The sequence below is a fragment of the Delphinapterus leucas genome, chromosome 6 (genome assembly GCF_059928025.1).
Source record: "Delphinapterus leucas isolate spDelLeu-1000000601 "Yukka" chromosome 6, BTC_Dleu_Yukka2, whole genome shotgun sequence".
NCBI lineage: Eukaryota > Metazoa > Chordata > Mammalia > Artiodactyla > Monodontidae > Delphinapterus > Delphinapterus leucas.
In genome coordinates, this window is record NC_143134.1 from 92,040,278 (window position 1) to 92,058,779 (window position 18,502).

Genomic DNA, 18,502 nt, shown 5'->3' on the forward strand with positions numbered 1-18,502 from the left:
CGAGAAACAGAGTTCGCTTACCTGAGGAAGCTGTCACCATGCACACGGCCTCCCCGCGAGCCTGCGGCTCCAGGTGGCCTGACGGACATTCCCTCGGAGGATTCTGTCTGACTCAGGCTCTCGGCCACTGTCCCTCATGAGGAGTTAGTAAAATCAGTTTGCCCTGAGGCCCCCTCATGGATGAAGTCAAGCTACAGAAACTGAGGGAACATTAGTGTGAAGTCTCCAATTCTAGGTCCTTCTTTATGGCTGAAGTTCCTCTCCACACACGCACAGCCTTAAACTTAACAAAGCGCTGGCTCACAGGCCGGGTTCCCCAGGAGCAGACTGTGCGTGGCCACTGCCTGCAGCACGTGGTTTAAGCACTGGTCTCGGGAGGGACACCTGTGGCACGGCAGGGAAAGCGGGACTGGGCGGAGGAAGGCTGCGGCCGTCTCACCGGAAGCGCAGGGGCTGGTGGGAGAAGTGGGCGGAAGTGGGCGTCGATGGGGCTGGGGCCCCACCCTCGGTGGAGCGAGTGTCGAGGCCAACGCGGAAGCGCTTCTGAAAACCCTCGTCTGTGACCCAAAGGGAGTGTTTCTTATTGTGAGGAAATTGAAGACAATTATTCTGTTGAAAGAGCTTCGGGCAAGTGAAGTGGAGAAGCCCCCAGCGCCGTGGAGAGAGGAAATGAGAGCCAGAGGAGTAGCTGGAGGGCCGGGAGCACATGGTGCCTCAGGGAGCGTTCCCACCTTCCTAAGGGGCTTGCCTCCCGCAGAGCCAGGACAAGGGTGGCCCCACCTCATTCCTGAGCATTTTCTGTGTGGGGCTCTGGTTGAGACTGGCAGCCCATCTAGACCCCTCTGATGAAGGGGACAGAAAGGTGTGTGTACATACACGTGTCGGGGGGAGGGGGGAGGGAGAGCAAGACCCTACAATGGTGATGTATCCTTCACCTTGAAGGACAAGGTGGAGAAGGTGAACACTGACAAAAGGGTGGAAGACCAGCCAGGTCTTGAGCTCCCCTTTTCTTCCTTCTTTTAAAATTATAGCAAAAAATATATAAAACTTACCATTTTACCCATTTTAAAGTGTGGCCTGGCATTAAGCACATCCACAATGTTGTACCACCATCACCATTATCTAGTTCCAGAAGTTTTTCATGACCCCAAAAGGAAATCGCCTACCCATTAAGCATGGCTCCCCATTTCCTCAATCCCCAAATCTCAGCTTTCCATCCCTATGGATTGGCCTATTCTGTACATTTCATATAAATGGAATCACATAATACGTGGTCTTTTGTGTCTGGCTTCTTTCACTTAGCACAATGTTTTCAAGTTTCATCCATGTTGTAGTGTGGATCGCTACTTCCATGGCTGAACAATATCCCGCTGTGTGGATAATCCCAAATTTTGTTTATCCATTCATCTGTTGATGGCCATCTGGATTATTACCACCTGTGGCTGTTGTGAATTGTGCTGCTATGAATATCTGCATACAAGTTTTTATTTGAATACCTATTTTCAACTCTTTTGGGTATATTACCTAGGAGTAGAGTTGCTGGGTCATATGGTAGTTTGATGTTTAACTTACTGAGGAACCACTCCCCCTTCTTTTTATAGATTTTCACAGACTCAGGAGGCTGGAAAGGACCTCAAAAGTGACCTAGAGCAATGTTTCTCAGACTTTTGGATTTCACACATCCATGAAACTAAAACCACCACTACCACCACCCTCTCCCTTCAAAGTAATAGGGATTTGTGTCAGGATCAAGGCCAACCCCATAAAATGAGTATATTTAGTGTCAGGTAAACTCATTGCCTTGTACTTGTTTTTCTCCTGTCACCTCCACCATTGGGTCATTTGGGAACACTTGCCTGGTCCAATCTTCATCTAAAGTCTGAGTTCCCCTCTCCAGCTGCCCTGGGCTTGACCAGCCTCTGGGGCTCATCTAGGGGATGTTCTCCCTTCTAGGTAGCCCTGGTCCCTGGAATGTTCTTCCTCATGGAGTGCTGGCCCTACGTCCATGGTCTCCCCAGTATCTTTGCTCCCCATAGACCTTGGCCTCATTCCACCTGTTTTGGGCCTGGGACCCATGCTACCTTCTGCTTCCTGAATGCTCTATAGGGCTGAGCACAGCCAACATGAGACACTGAGAGCAGAAGAGGTGGAGATGAGGGAGCCCCAGACTTGTAAAGACTCTCAGCAGAAACAAAGAGAATCTCCAAGCCATATATGTATAGTATTATAGTATTTCATAAACACCTCCCCACCAAAAAAAAAAAAAAATTGTGAACAAGCCATACAGACTAACAAGGTTTTATTTGTTTTGTGTTGGCTGGGCTTATCCCAATTCAACATTTCTCTCTGTGCTGAAAGGCAGCAAGACAGCATGGAGAGACTTGACAGGTGAGGCCTGCATTCAAATCGACCATCGCCTGTTACAAGGTGACCTTGGTGAGGTTGATATCTGTGTGCCACACTCACCAAATTGGTAGAAAGGGGATTTTAAGGCTGCCTCACAAGATTATCATGAAGGAGGTGAGGCAACGGAAGCGCCCAGCACACCATAGGCACTTGCTCCATAACAGTTCTCATTGGAAGAAATCTGAGCAGCATTTTATACCTTCGATGAGCAAAAACAAAGTGAGAAGACAAACTCACCATTATTTAATATACATTTGGCAAACAAAAATCCTTCAAAGAATCAAATTCCTGTATGGAAAAACAATAAAATAGTAACAAAAAGAAGTGTTGGATGGTAAGGAACATGGAAACACAGTAGAGCTGAAACAAAACAGCACCTTGGTCTCTTATCAAAGGATCCAGTGGCCCTGCTGAGGCCAAACCCTACCCCAGCCACCTGGACAGTGGGAACAAGGTCTCCTGGAAGAGGATGGCCATGCCCTGTGTCTATGAGCCCTAGGGAGGCAGCTCCAACAGGAACTAAGACTCATGGGGGCTGGCTCAACCCATTGGGTAGGGAGGGCCCTGAGGAGGGGCCCTGGGTGGTCCCCACCTTAGGAAGGAAGCTGAAGAGGGGACTCACCACCCACCTCCCCCAGGAAGGAGATTCAGTCCCTGGCCAGTCCTTCAGAATTTGGTATCGACTTTGTCAGGGAAAGCATCAGGTCTCCTTACATGCTGAACAGGATCTGTTGGTTAATGAGACATGATCACCTTGCCTGAACAAAGCACAGATGGTGCTTCACACCTTCAGTCTGGGCTGCAGAATCTTCCCAGGAAGGGTCCCAAGCCCTCAGAAGGTGCTTTCTTGGAAGGTCAGCGTAGATGTTCACAGCTGTCTAGCCCGGGACTGGCCTGCACGGCACTGTCCTTAGGCAGCTCTGAGGCAAGAGCAAACTGGAGCGGTTTCCTGCTTCCTCTCTGCCCCCTGAATCAGCCCCTGTGATCAGGCTGGAAGGCCTCCCTTCTTTCTGTCCACCTTCCTGGGAATCCCAGTGACACAAACACCAGAGTCAGCCACAACTGGAGGGTGGGGATTCACCAACAACCCTCACTTCCTCGGGCTCCGATACCAGCAGAGCCACCTAAACTGCTGCCACCTCTGGCTGGAGGCTGCCGCTTCTGGCCTCGCCCACCCAGCCCTGGCTACATCAGGGCAAGCGGGAGGCGGGGTGGGGCGGGGGAGAAACAGAGTATTTCAAACAGGCAAGCATCGTGGAGATTTCTCCCATCTGCAGAGCTCCACATGGTGTGAAAAGGGCTTTCACCTTCATCTGCTACTCAGCGCCTTGGGGAGTGCTACCCCCTTGTAACTGAAAGGGAAACTGAGGTTCAAGGAATGTTAGAAATATGTTACCCATTAAGAAGTGGCTGAGCCAAAACCCAGTGCTAGGACCGACTATAGATTCAGTGCTCTTCCAGGTAACAGACTGCTGCTACGCATTTCAAAGAAAAGAATCAAAAATTGGAATAACAGGTATCTAACTTACCCCCCGATAATATTTAACCCAGAAATGTTATATGCCGCCTGCCTTCTCACACACTGTCCCCCCATCTGGGGAGCCCTTTCTCTTCCCCACCTGACAGCTGTGCTGACTTACCCTTTCAGACCCAGTCTTTCCAACGCAGCCCATCCAGGCTGAACCTGAGACATCACCCACGACGTCCTCAGAGCCGTGGGCCCAGCACACGCCTTTACTGTAAGAATCCTTACGGGCCCTACGTCTGACTTACATGCTTGTCTCCTCTAAGATACTGTGGATTCTTTGAGGGCAGAGATGAGTATTTTTCATCTCTGGATCCAAAGCACAAGCGCAGGGTGGGCACAGGGTAAATGCTCAGTAAATATGTAGTGAATGAAAAAGTAAATGTTGGGCTTCCCTGGTGGCGCAGTGGTTGAGAGTCTGCCTGCCGATGCAGGGGACACAGGTTCGTGCCCCGGTCCAGGAGGATCCCACATGCCGCGGAGCGGCTGCGCCCGTGAGCCATGGCCGCTGAGCCTGCGCGTCTGGAGCCTGTGCTCCGGCAACAGGAGAGACCACAGCAGTGAGAGGCCCGCGTACCGCAAAAAAAAAAAAGTAAATGTTTTCCTGGCAAAACTTGCCGCCTCCATGTAATGGTCTGGCACTGAAGCAAGGAGATGGGAACCTTCTCCTGGCCATTGGGGGACAGGGCTTAGACACCCAGCACTCGCCAGGCAGGACACTGCACCAACACCGGGAAATGATGTCCCTGACTCTGCAGGAGACGCCCTGGATGCAGAGCCCTATGAGCAGGATCCTGGTTCTCTCAGTCAGGGGACTCCCTCACCATGATGTCCCACTGCCAAGCAGAGAGCTGCTGGAAAGAAAAGAAGCAATTACCAAAGACCCCTGATCCAGCTGAAGGCCTTGAGGGCCCCTTGGGCCCACTCCCAGGTGCTGTGAGGCCTCATGACTGCCACTGCCGAGTCAAAGTAGGGCTTCCCTAATGGTGTCCAATGAACCTTAGTCTTGCAAGAGTGCCATGAAACAGCATTCTGTGATCAAACGTATGGGAAATGCTACAAGCTACATGGCCCCCTTGAAGAGACACGCCCCCACGTGTGGTGTGATAAGGATTCTGAGGTGTCTTGCAGCAAGCATCATGTAACTGGGCTTTAATCCAGTGTCTGCCAAACCTATTGATCACAGAGCCTCACCCCACTGTCATGCATACATTTCCTCTCCCTTTTTTTTCTTTATGAAAAACCTATTAACATCCTGTGGAACTAGGGTTCCAAGGAACACACTTTGGGAAATGCTGATGGTCATCAAGCAAGGAAGACACTGTGGACCAGAAGAGCCTCCTGGAGTATCACCAGGAAGGGGGTGATCATGGTCCAGAAAGGGCGCCGGGGATCTCTCACCAACCAGCACACAAACTGCCCGGGAGAAAAAACCTTAGAACCACTGAATCCAGTGAAAAAGACAAAAAAGGCATCTGTCCTGAGCCTGTTTTCCCATCTGCAAAATGAGAATAATAAGCCCTGCTCTGTCTGGGGTCATTAGATGAGATCGTGGAGGTGTGCATTTGTGGAATGCTGACCCCCAGCACAGCTCCTGTGTATCACAGGTATTCAATCATAGGGATTCAATCAAACTTACCCAAGTGAAAGCTGCACAAATATAGGGGTGATGAAAAGACCAGGAGGACAGCAAAGAGTGGGCACAAAACCTCACAGCACCTAACTCAGGGGCCCATGTGTATTTCAGGGGCAAACAACCCTAGGCCTATCGATAGTCTCTGAAGATATGAGTACATTAAAACAGCGAGAATCCCTGGTGGCTCTAGCCCCGGGAGTCTATAGGAATTGGTGGCAAAAGCATGGGCTCAGAGCCCACTAGATCCGGTTCTCAGCCAGCTCTACTCCTTCCGGGCTGGGGAACTGGCATGCAGCTCCAGTCCTCCGTGTCTGTTTCCCCAGCGTGCAGGATGAGGTTAAACCATGCCAGCCTCCAGGCTTCTGGTGAGGACAGATGACACTGGGTTCCAGCTGCTGCACACAGAAGGTGCTCAATGACTGTGTCTCCTTAAAAAGGGTTGGGATGCGAGGAACATTTATAAAGGTGTCTGTCAGTGATGGCTAAAACAAAACCTCTTCTCTCCAGTCATGTGGGAAGCTGGCTTTTATGGGTGGGAAGATGGGAGGATGAAGGAGGAACAGCATCCGCTGGATCAATGGACAGAGGGAGAACACGATGAGGCTCCAGGCAACATGGTCAGGACTCCCTCTAGAAGCCAGCAGAGGGTGAATGGGCACTCATGGCCGGGGGAGGGAGAGATGAGAGGCCACATCTCCCAAGGAGACCAGCATGCGGCCAGGCAGAGCTCACGGTAAAGATGAGAACTCTGCAAAGGCTGCTATCCATTGCGCATGTCCCACGGACCAAGTGCTTGACGCACGCTGGCTCTAAGTGCCAACTTACCCGTCCCTGGCCACACAGCTGGCTAGCTGCAGGGCTGAACCAGAACCCTGAACCTGAGTCCAGAGCACACGCTTTCTCCACTCTTCCGTGCTGCCCCTCGAGGCTGGGACCACCATTCCTTTCTTCTCTTGCTGTCCAGGTCCTCAAGGGTCGGGACTGGCTCTGACTCGTCTCTGCACCCCCAGCACCCAGCGGTGCTGGTCGAATGAATTACGCACTTGAAGACATTTCAGAAACCCACTGGACTCAAAAGTCAGAGTCCTTTTCATAGAATATGACACTGTAGAAAACTACACAGGCTGATTCCCTTCTGAGGAATGTAGCCTTAGAAGAAATTCTAAATTCTTCACTTCTTTGCCTAGAAAATGTGAGTATCCAAGTCCTTCTACAATGTAATATATTAGGGTCTTCTGCTCCCACACAAAGTGGAAAAGCCCTACTGTGATATGGGGTGAGCAGCATGGAATATCAGAGCATTGTCTTGCCTGACGACAGACAAGGAAACTGAAGGCCAGGAAGGAAAAGGGATCCGTCAAGATCACACCTTGGGCCTCGCCATTTTTCCTACATAAAAGGCTGCCTTTGCAAGAAAGAAGTACGCATTCAACATACACATCCTGAACAGCTGTTGTGCGCTGTCTGCAGCAGGTGCAGTGAAGTGCTAGAGCAGAGTTATCACACGGAGCAGTAAGGGCCCCAGAGGCTGGAGGAGTTAGTTCTGTGTAAGGGCGTTGAGAAAGGCTTCATTTGATAGGTGACTTGGACCATTAGGGAGAAGTTAGAAGTTCTAAGGGAAGATGTGGAAGAGTGGCTAACCTTCTGCCAAAACATGTGCTCCCCCATCTAAGTACAGAGCTGTTGCCGTGAAGCCACTACCTGAACAACGACTACACGTGGGGCCACGTGACTATGAGTGGCCGATGGAACGTGAGCAGTTAAGAGCAAAGCAGTAAAGAAATGGCTGTGCCTTCTTCACCATCCCCTTCCCCTCTGCCAGCCAGAAACAAAGCCTCTGAGGCCCCAGGAATGGCGGAGCCACAGATGAAAGGAGCTGGGTCCCTGAATCACCGTGTGCTTCTGCCGAGCGGATGCAGCCATACTGGATTGTATGGGAGAGTAAGTCTCTACAGTGTTGGAGTTTGTTATAGCAACAAGCATCACCAACTACTACAGAAGGGAAGGGAAGACAGGTGTTCCAGGCAGAAGGACTAAGGCACAGCGGTGTGACAAAAACATAGTGTGTTTCAGGGAATGGGGAAGGTCTGATGGTGGCTGGAGCACCGGCCATGTGAAGGGGGTACTGAGATTCAGCAAGCTCACGCTGGTCACCACAGGAAGGAAGGTCACGTACAGGGATTGTTTCCAGGGGCCCTGGTGTTGCTGGCGCTGCTCTCGAAGGAAGAGTGGAAGTTGTGAATGGTTTCCTGTAAAATTTGTCTCTCGCGTCCCTGTGGAGGAAATTGAAAACAGACACAGAAAGTCTTGTTAAATCTTTTAACCGTTAATTCAATTGACACAGTGCTGTTAACATTTAACTCATACTTGAAAAACCCACGGGCGTCTTGGGGAAAACAAATTACCTAATTGAAAGAGTACTGAGTTTAATAAAAACATCCTGAGTCAGAATCTCCCCCAGCACCCACAAACACAGCATGCCAGGGCTGGAGAGGCCCCCAAGATGCAGGGGTCCAATTTCCCAGATGAGGAAGGGCAGCAGAACCCAGGGAGCAAGAATGACTTGCCCTGGGTCACTCGGCCCGGAAGGGACGTCTCCTACCCTGCCCTGTGCATCTTTCCAGCCCTCGTATCTCCCGGGACTTCAGAGGGAGCCGAACTTTCTGATACAGAGTGAGAGTTTGAACTGCCTTTACTCCCCTTGCCCAAAAGATGACAGATTCGTTTTCACAGTGATTCACTTCTCACCCCATTCTTGCAGACCCCCCTCCTAGTTGCTGCCCTTTACACACATATTTTGAGATGGGAAAAGAGGGGGGATGTGGATTTTTTTTAAGCCCAAAGAACATCTTCACGGAATACGTAGGTGAGAGGCAGTGATATATAGAGGTGAAGAACAGAGACTGGAATCACACAGCCTGGGTTCAAATCCCAACCCTCCCATTTACTAGCTGGGTGACCTTGAGCAAAATACTTCATCTCTCTGGGCCTTAATTTCCTCATCTGTAAAACGAGGATGATAATTGTACCTCAGATGGTTGCTGCTGACATTGGGCTGTGGGTGGGCAGCAGGAGGCCGGCATATCCTGACCTCAGAGGACAGCAGTGTAGATTAAACATATATATATATATATATATATATATATATATTTTTTTTTTTTTTTTTTTTTTTTTGCGGTACGCGGGCCTCTCACTGTTGTGGCCCCTCCCGTTGTGGAGCACAGGCTCCGGACGCGCAGGCTCAGCGGCCATGGCTCACGGGCCCAGGCGCTCCGCGGCATGTGGGATCCTCCCAGACTGGGGCACGAACCCATGTCCCCTGCATCGGCAGGCGGACTCTCAACCACTGCGCCACCAGGGAAGCCCGAAACATATATTTTTTAAACTAAGAAATAAATGTGGTCAAAATGTAAAGCAAATTAAAACTGAATAATCTCTGGCAGATTGTTTTCTGCCAAGAGTGGAAAAAAAATAAAAAACTCCACCGAATGAGCCTAGACTTTAAACTTTCTCTTCTTTTACTGCATGGACTGCCCTTTCCAGATCCCCAAGCAGAGACCTCTAGTGCTGACGAGGCCTCCTGGACACTTGGGAGAGCAGAAGGGTCTCCCTTCACACAATCCTTCCAGGTCATTCTTCCAAGACAGCTGGGAAAGTGCCATCAGGATTCCATCAACACACACCTAAAGGCAGCAGGGAAGAGGACAGAGCATTGGAGGTGGGGAGGTGGAGTCAGAGGACCCCGAATCCCTAACCCACTACTCACTCTGTCCCAGGCATGACCCCATGCTGCTGAGTTTCTGTATCTGTAAAAGGGGGATGGTATCACATGCTGGGGCTGTGATGAGGCTCAACCTGAGATAATGAACGGGGTGACACTGTGCAAACTGCAGAGGGCTAAAAAATAAATAGAGGGAATGACAACCATGTCATTATTAGACACCACCTTAGCCTTAATTGCCTGAGAAATGATGTCAGGGCGAGACAGGGTTCCAGCACACCATGCTTCCTAACCTCAGGAGGGAGCCACAGGTGATGAAAACCATAATCACTCCCTGCATCCACACCTGACTGAAGATGATAATGATAACTGCCCTTGAAAAACCCCCAAGTTTCAAAGGACCTGCCTGATAATCCTCAAAAGGAAAAAAAGCAAATGGCCATTAAAAGTAGAAAAGATGTTCAGTCTATCTAGTAGTTAAAGAAATACAAACCAACACAAGGCATACTTCTCGGCCTATCAAATTAATAAAAATTAAAAAGCAAATTGGTAGTACCCAATGCTGGCAAGGGTGACACTGGAACTTATAACCACAGCTGGTGGGGGTGTTCACTGGCTCCTGCTGGAAGGTATTTCAGGACAAAGTACCATATACCTTGACTTAGACTCTGACTCCATAATTTCACTTTTTTTAGATGTCTATTCTGAGGAGATAATTAGAAAGCCTTATACACGAAGTTGCTCACTGTAGCACTATTTATAGAAAGTTTGAATATCTACATATCCAACAAGTAGGGATTAAAAAAAATAATTTTAGTACATCCTTGCAAATTTATTTTATTATATTAAAAGAGTTCTTAATGACATGGGTAACTGCATATATTTACTGTTAAACAAAGTAAGTAGAATGTAAAATTATAGATCCAAATTTATCTCAGCCACATAAAGAAAAACATTCAGCACAAAACACTGCAGAGCGATCTTACCAAATACGAACAGTGCTGGCCTCTGGGTGGTTGGATCGTGACTCCTTTGAAAGTTTTTTTCGCCTTTCTGGCACTGTGCAAATTTAGTAAGACAAATATGCACAACTTTGAATAATCACAAAAAAATGGGAATGGAAAGAAGCAATGGCTTAGGACCAACTAAAGGTGAAACTCAGGCCATCATTTCTGTTTAACCTTCTCCAATATAGCACTTGTCTGAAACTAACAGACTAATAAGCTGACTTGAGTATGTATCACAACTCGGATACTGGGGTGGGCTCACCTGGAAGTCAAATAGTTTGCAGGCTGAGGGTCCACGCTGCTTTGCTGATATTTTTATGGCTGAGCCAGGTTTTGGGCGAATATTCATTAAAAAAAAAATTTTGAGGAGGCAAAGATGGTGTCAAGATGGCAGTGTGGGAAGATGCAGAGTTAGCGTCTTCCCACAACTAGGGTGCCTGCCGGCCGCTGGTGGGGGACTCTGACGCCCAAGGAGACGGGAAGAACCCGAGAGTGAACTGGTAGGATGTAGGGGGACTGAGGGGGGAGGAGAAGTAGAGGCCAGACAGGATCAGCGTCCCTGAGGCCGGGGAGATCAGGAGAGGCAGGTGGGAGGGACTCTCCAGAAAGAGCATGAGAGGAGCAGAGGGCAATCGCCTGGCCCACGCGGGCCGGGGAGCCTGCTGAGCTCCCAGGCGGGTCCCCTGCCCTCCAATGCCCCGTCCAGGCCAACACGTCCTTGGGAGCATAGGAGGGAGGCCAGGGAGATCAGGAGAGGCAGGCGGGAGGGGCCCTCCCAGACCGGAGGAGCAGGAGAGGTGGGAGGGAGTTTGCCCCGCCCCACCCACTAGAGCCCAGAAAGCCTGCTGGGCTCCCAGGTGAGGTCCGCTGCCCTCTGAGACCAGGGGTGGGGGGGCACATCTGTGTCCCTTCTGTTCCTTGAGCCTAAGCCCCATCCCCCACAGCCCCCAGGGCCTTTTCCAGCCATGTGGGTCCTGAGTATTGGCTCCACCCACCACCCAAACCTCGCCCTTGCTTAGGCCCCGCCCTCCACAGCCAAGGCCTCCCACCAACCCGCCCCTTTTATTTTTTGCTACTCCATGTGGCTTGCGGGATCTTGGTTTGTGAGCCTGGGGTCGGGCGGAAGCTCCTGTGGTGGGAGCTCCGAGTCCAAACCACTGGGCTAACAGAGAACCTCAGACCCTAGGGAATATTCACCACAGAGAGGTCTTACAGAGGTCCCCATCTCAGCAGCAAGATCCAGCTCTACCCAATAGCCTACAAACTCCAGTGTTCGAAGCCTCAGGCCAAACAACCAGTAAAACAGGAATACAATCCCACTCATGAAGAGAAAAAAAAAAAAGGAGATTGCAAAAAAATATGTCACAAATGAAGGAGCAAGGTAAAAACCTACAAGACCAAATAAATGAAGAGGAAATAGGCAATCTACCTGAAAAAGAATTCAGAGTAATGATAGTAAAGATGATCCAGAATCTTGGAAATAGAATGCAAGCACGGATTGAGAAAATACAAGAAATATTTAACAAAGATCTAAAAGAACTAAAGAAAAACAGAGATGAACAACACAATAACTGAAACGAAAAATACACCAGAAGGAATCAATAACAGAATAACTGAGGCAAAAGAACGAATAAGTGAGCTGGAAGACAAAACGCTGGAAATAACTGCTGAGGAGCAGAATAAAGAAGGAAGAATGAAAAGAATTGAAGACAAGCTCAGAGACCTCTGGGACAACACTAAATGCACCAACATTCGAATTATAGGGGTCCCAGAAGAGAAAAAGAAAGGGTCTGAGAAAATATTTGAACAGATTATAGTTGAAAACTTCCCTAACATGGGAAAGGAAATAGTCACCCAAGTCCAGGAAGCACAGAGAGTCCCATACAGGATAAACCCTAGGAAAAACACACCAAGACATATATTAATCAAACTAACAAAAATTAAATTCAAAGAAAAAATATTAAAAGCAGCAAGGGAAAAACAAAAAATAACATACAAAGCAATCCCCATAAGGTTATCAGCTGATTTTTCAGTGGAAACTCTGCAGGCCAGAAGGGAGTGGCATGCTATACTTAAAGTGATGAAAGAGAAAAACCTACAACCAAGATTACTCTACCCAGCAAGGATCTCATTCAGATTCGATGGAGAAGTCAAAAGCAGCTCCTGCAGCTCAATAACAAAAAAACAAACAACCCAATCCAAAAATGGGCAGAAGACCTAAATAGACATTTCTCCAAAGAAGATATACAGACGGCTAACAAACACATGAAAGAATGTTCAACATCATTAATCATTAGAGAAACGCAAATCAAAACTACAATGAGGTATCACCTCACACCAGTCAGAATGGGCATCATCAGAAAATCTAGAAACAATAAATGCTGGAGAGGGTGTGGAGAAAAGGGAACCCTCTTGCACTGTTGGTGGGAATGTAAACTGATAGAGCCACTATGGAGAACAGTATGGAGGTTCCTTAAAAAACTAAAAATAGAACTACTATACGACCCAGCAATCCCACTACTGGGCATATACCCTGAGAAAACCATAATTCAAAGAGTCATGTACCAAAATGTTCTTTGCAGCTCTATTTACAATAGCCAGGACATGGAAGCAACCTAAGTGTCCATCAACAGATGAATGGATAAAGAAGATGTGGCACATATATACAATGGAATATTACTCAGCCATAAAAAGAAACGAAATTGAGTTATTTGTAGTGAGGTGGATGGACCTACAGAGTGAAGTAAGTCAGGAAGAGAAAAACAAATACCGTATGCTAATGCATATATATGGAATCTAGAAAAAAAAGAAGATGGTACTGGTGAACCTAGTTGCAGGGCAGGAATAAAGAGGTAGACATAGAGAATGGACTTGATGACATGGGGTGGGAGGGCGAAGCTGGGGCAAAGTGAGAGTAGCATCGACATATATCCACTACTGAATGTAAAATAGTTGGCAGGTGGGAAGCAGCAGCATAGCACAGGGAGGCTGGCTCAGTGCTTTGAGATGACATAGAAGGGTGGGATAGGGAGGATGGGAGGGAGGCTAAAGAGGGAGGGGATATCGGGACATATGTATGCATATGGCTGATTCGCTTTGTTGTACAACAGAAACTAACACAGTATTGTGAAGCAATTATACTCCATCCAATAAAGATCTATTAAAAATTTTTTTGGCTAAAATGTTCAAACTTTTTTGATTGTGTATGAACAACCCTGTTACATGTAAATCCATACAACTTAAACAAGCTTTAGCCTTCTTACCTGCAAAGAACGTTGATATTTTCTGCTCTGTTCTATTTTGCTTGTTAAAATGCTACTCATGAACTACTAAATTAATTCCACAACCCTCCAGCATGCTGTGGACCACAGCTAGAAAGACATGGGGGTGAGGGGACAAGGAAAGCTGGGCATCTCCTCTCCCAAGTGTCCTGAGTTTTCAAATGTGTACAGAGCATTTGAGCTACAATGGGTACTCTTTTGGCCAAGGTTCAGTTTCAAAAGAAAGAGGATGAACATTAGGAGAAGCTCCTGCCCTAGAGCAATCAAGAAGGAGACAGGAGTCGGGGTCAGGCGGGTCCAGCCCAGAAGAGCCGAGGCCCCAGGCGTCCAAAGAGCTATTGGAAGCCACACTCGGCCTGAGAAGTTCTTTGCTCTTTCTAAGAACCAGCACAGACTTGCAATGGTAACCTAGAGTAGGGAAGATACACTTGCTTTTGTGATATTCAACGTCTCCCAATCATACCTTTGCTCTAAGATGCACTTGACACACAGTCCTCATTTCCACAGGACTTTGGCACTACTGACCCTTGAATAATAGGGCCATTCTCCAGCGATTAGTTCAGCTCGGCCCCTTCCCCTTGCACCTATCTCCACGTGGGTTTGCCTGACTTTGCAGGGTGGATGCTACCTGTGGGGAGGACATGGGTGGCGTGGCATGTTGGATGCACCCGGATCTTTCGGTTGGGAGATGATCAGCTGGGGCCCCCAAGGAAGACCACGGTATTGGGCTGAATGTTTGTGTCCTGTGTTGAAACCCTAAGCCATCAATGTGATGGTGTTAGGGGGTGGGGCCTTTGGGGGGTGATTAGGATTAGGTGAGCTCATGAGGGTCAGCCTCCCATGACACCATCAGTGTCCCTATAAGAAGAGATAAGAGAGATTGGCTTCTCTCTGTTATGGGTCACATGGGGACACATGAGAAGGTGGCATTGTGCAACTTGGAATAGGACCCTCACCAAACTCAACCACTGGCACCCTGATCTTAGATTTCCAGCCTCCATACTTTGAGAATTAAATTTCCATTTACAAGCCACCTGGTTTAGGTATTTTGTTATGCAGCCCGAACTAAGACAACCACCAGCAGATGTTCCTCTTGATGGGGCCCCGCTTAGTATGGGATACAAGCTGTTACAGAAACAAGGAGAAGGGGGGCAATTAATTTCAGAGAAAACTTAAAGAAAAAAATGTTCTAGCCTGTACAGACTTTAAGACAAATGTCCTCCTTTGGAGTGGGCTTGAGATGTCACATCATCCACTCTGATGATGACAGTTTCCTAAGATTTGCAAACCAACCCAGTCTGTTTTCTTTTTATGATTCTGGACCAAGGAGGCCATAACCACTGAGGGCAGAGGAGAGGTTCCAGAAGCATTAGCGGTTACCATCTACCAAGCCCCAGGCCAGGCTCCAGGGACACCTAGCTCCTGTCTTTCCATGCCCTCCGAGGTCCTCACTGGCCCTACATCTAGAATCTTTTCTGTCCTTCTCGACTGGCCTAGGCTGGGCTTTCCTCACCTCCTTCCTCCCCTTGGCTCACATATCTGGCCCTTGGAGGCCAGGAGGAGGAAGGGTACTAACTTCTGAGCCAGAGCCTCCTTACCATCACTCACCTAGTCCCCACCCCGAAGCCCTTGGACACTTGACTGGGTCACCCTCAACCACCCTGAGAGCCTTAATCTGTCCCCTCTGGCCTCCCCTCACACCAGGCATCTTTCTCTCCATGCTCCAGCCACTCCTTTAGTTCTTTAAATGCACCACACATCTTCTCACTGCAGGGCCTTTGCACATGTGCTGCCCTCTGCCTGGTCTGCACTTTTCTTCTACCCCTTTGCCAGGTGGTTCCTGTCTTCCTTCACATTGCAGCCCTCCTGCCCTTCCTCGGGGACGTCTTCCAGGCCCTTGCCTTACCAGTCCCCACTCTAAGTCAGGAGCTCTCACAACACAATTTGCCTGTCCCGTGCCTGTGGATTATACCGAGGCAGGATAGCAGAGAGGCCAGGACACAAACTCTGGGTTCTAATCCTGCCTCTGCCACTTACTGACTGTGTGATCTTAGGCAAGTTCCCTGATCTCTCTGTGCTTCATTTCCCTCATCTGTAAACTGGAAACAACCTCAGCAGCTTTCGTGAGGGTTACTCGAATGACTAGATGTGACGTGCTCAGAGCAATGCTGGGCACTGAGTGATACTCAGTGCTCAACACCCACACAGTGCCTGGGACATGGCAGACAGTTAAAGGGAGATTTCTCATGAATAAATCAATGCTCTGAAGAGTTTAGTGCTGGCTTCAGGTGATCCACCTGCGGTAAGCCACCCTGAGGCTTCCGTTCCCTAGGTGAACCCTTCCTAGCAGCCGAGACCTGCCCATCTTCTGCTGCTCATGTCTAAGGGCAGGGCAGAAATCGTGCTGGTCTCCGAGTTGGGGCTCACTGCCTCTCCCGGAGCCTCTGCTTCCCTATCTGTAAAGTGAGGCAGCAAGGGTCCCAGGACAGGTGAGCAGTGTTTAGGAACAGGCCACTTGCAGAGGAGAAAGAACACACAGCAAAGACCTGCAGGAAAATGCTTAGGCTTGCAGACACCTGCAATGCCTGAAGCAATGCCGACTACATCACTTTGAAGGACGACCTCACAGCCTACACACAGGTAAAACAGTGACGACCACGATGGCAGAAAAACCAGCCCCCAACCCGGTGAGGCTGCAGGGCAGGAGGAGCTGCTTCCACACAGTGTCATGCTGCAGGAACCAGTGAGGAGGACCCCCTCCCTGCCCCCGACTCTTCTCCTGGGCTGCACGAGGAGAGTGTGAGGGTACCGGCCTCCCGGATGAACTGAGGAAAGGTATGCACAGTGATCTGTGAATGATAAACTGTTACGTGGATATTTACTTGAGATTGTCACTACAGGTCTGTTCAATATTTCTGTGCCTACCTGGCAATATATAGAAAGAACCATAAAATGGTATGATCGCTAACATAACCTTGTATTCTGGAACACAGCCTGAAGAACAAAACAACAGAAGAAAAAGCAAAAAGGCAGAGATGTCCATTCTGGTACTATTTACGATGGTCAAATCCCAGATTTTACCTGTCACTATTGTCCACCAAGTGGGGAGCTGTTTGGCTAAGTGTGAAAGAGCAACAGGTATGCAAGTATTTATACGTTATTGCTTGAATAAGAGACCAAAAAAAATCCAGCCCACGTTAGGGAAAAAGACAGAAGGCAAAGGAATGTGAATAGCCCAAGAGCGACTGTACAACTGTCTGCAGAGTGAGTGGTGCCTCACTTCTCTTGTGTTCTGTTTGCTTGTTTGTTTTTTGCATATGTGCCTTTGGGTGGGTGGATGGGTGGGTGGGGGCATTGCTAATCTTTAGCTCTAAAGCTGGTGAAACAGAAGTTGAACATTAGACAAAAATGCAGGATGCCAACAACAACAACAACACTGACTGACAGATCTCTGTGTGCCAGGTGCTCTGCGGAGCATTTTAGTCCCGGCAGTGAGCCCATCACCCCCACCCTACAGACAAGAAAGCGAGGCTCAGAGAAGGGTGTGACTTGCCCAGGGTCACTGTAAGTGGAGGAGCTGGGATTCAAACCCAGGTCGGCCTGACTCCGCGGCCTGTCTTAATCAACTTCCACTGTGCTCCGGAGGGCAAAACCCAGCCCGGTGGGGTGAGATGACCGGAGGGAATGTTTTAGCCAAATCGAAGGAGAAACCACCTTATGGGAAGAGAGATCTCGAAAAGGAACAGGCATACTCAAAGGTAGTGACCCTTCGGTGATGAGAGGTGTATGAGCGGGGCTGTCGTCCACCAGGTGTGGGGAAGAGATGAAATCAGACCATGAAGGTCCCTGGAACACTGGGGCCGAGGATCCTAGTGAAGCTCTCAGCTGTTGGAAACAGGAAAAAAAAAAAAAGGTTGAGAACAATACCTTGCCTGCGTTCAGTTCAGAAATCGCTGCCAAAATCTGCTGCCTGGACCCGTCTGTCTTAATACCCAGCTCCTTCAGGTCGCCGTCGGTGAGCGTGAGGAACGCTTCCATATCCACCTGGGGAGAGAGAGGGGGATTCGCTGCTGTCTGCTCGGCGCCACACCTCTTTTCCGCAGCCACAACAAGACTATCACGGTAACGAGCTATTAGTGCTTATGAGCAGTGAATTAATTATGATTGACTACTTCCAAGTCCTGGCTTTATGCTGAAAGTTTATTTGAAAACATCATTGAAATCGAACCCTCAGGACTTCCCTGGTGGTACAGTGGTTAAGAATTCGCCTGCCAATGCAGGGGACACGGGTTCGATCCCTGGTCCGGGAAGATCCCACATGCCGCGGAGCAACTAAGCCCGTGTGCCACAACTACTGAGCCCGCATGCCTAGAGCTCATGCTCTGCAACAAGAAAAGCCACTGCAATGAGAAGCCCACGCACCACAACGAAGAGGAGCCCCCGCTCGCCACAACTAGAGAAAGCCCACGTGCAGCAATGAAGAGTCAATGCAACCAAAAATAAATAAAATAAAAAACAAAACAAAACCAAAAAAACGAACTCTCCTCAGCTCTAGGCCTGGGATTTTTAGGAGAGGTGCATTCTGGAAAGACTCTGAAAACGAAACAAGTAAGGGAAGTCTCTGAGACAGTAATCTGGGTGACTCGAGTGGTAAAAAATCCAAGTCTTGCTACTAGAAAGTTAATTCCAATGTTGCTGCACTTTTAACAGTATCCGATACTGCACAGAAAATATGAGTATGTGGCAGTACTCACCATGTTTCCCCCCCCCAAGGACAAGAGAGGTGCAGACTGTGGAAAGATAGAGTGAGAAAATAAACAAGCAGAAGCAATAAAGGAAAGAAGGGCCATTGGTTTTTACCAGAAAAAAAAGGGCATCTCAAAGCTGTTCAATCCTTGGTTTTTGCCAGAGAAATTCTAACATTTC

At 48.7% G+C, this 18,502-nt stretch overlaps 1 protein-coding gene across 22 annotated transcripts in view; it reads right to left on the bottom strand.

Moving 5' to 3' along the window:
- Window positions 1–2,284: 2,284 nt before the first annotated feature.
- Window positions 2,285–18,502, bottom strand: part of ANKS6 (ankyrin repeat and sterile alpha motif domain containing 6) — a 58,507-nt gene continuing 42,289 nt past the window's right edge. For 3 of the 22 annotated variants that reach the window (XM_089912548.1, XM_089912547.1, XM_089912559.1), the window contains 3 exons: window positions 17,329–17,620; window positions 10,275–10,347; window positions 2,285–7,840 (listed from right to left, as the gene is read on the bottom strand). In XM_089912548.1, coding sequence (XP_089768674.1) covers window positions 7,300–7,840; window positions 10,275–10,347; window positions 17,329–17,620 — 906 coding nt within the window. In that variant the 3' untranslated portion in view covers window positions 2,285–7,299. Of the gene's footprint in view, window positions 7,841–9,126; window positions 9,251–9,322; window positions 9,465–10,274; window positions 10,348–10,557; window positions 17,621–18,502 lie in introns of those variants that run through there. The other 19 variants (XM_089912555.1, XM_089912554.1, XR_016393442.1 and 16 more) reach the window with 17 other exon arrangements.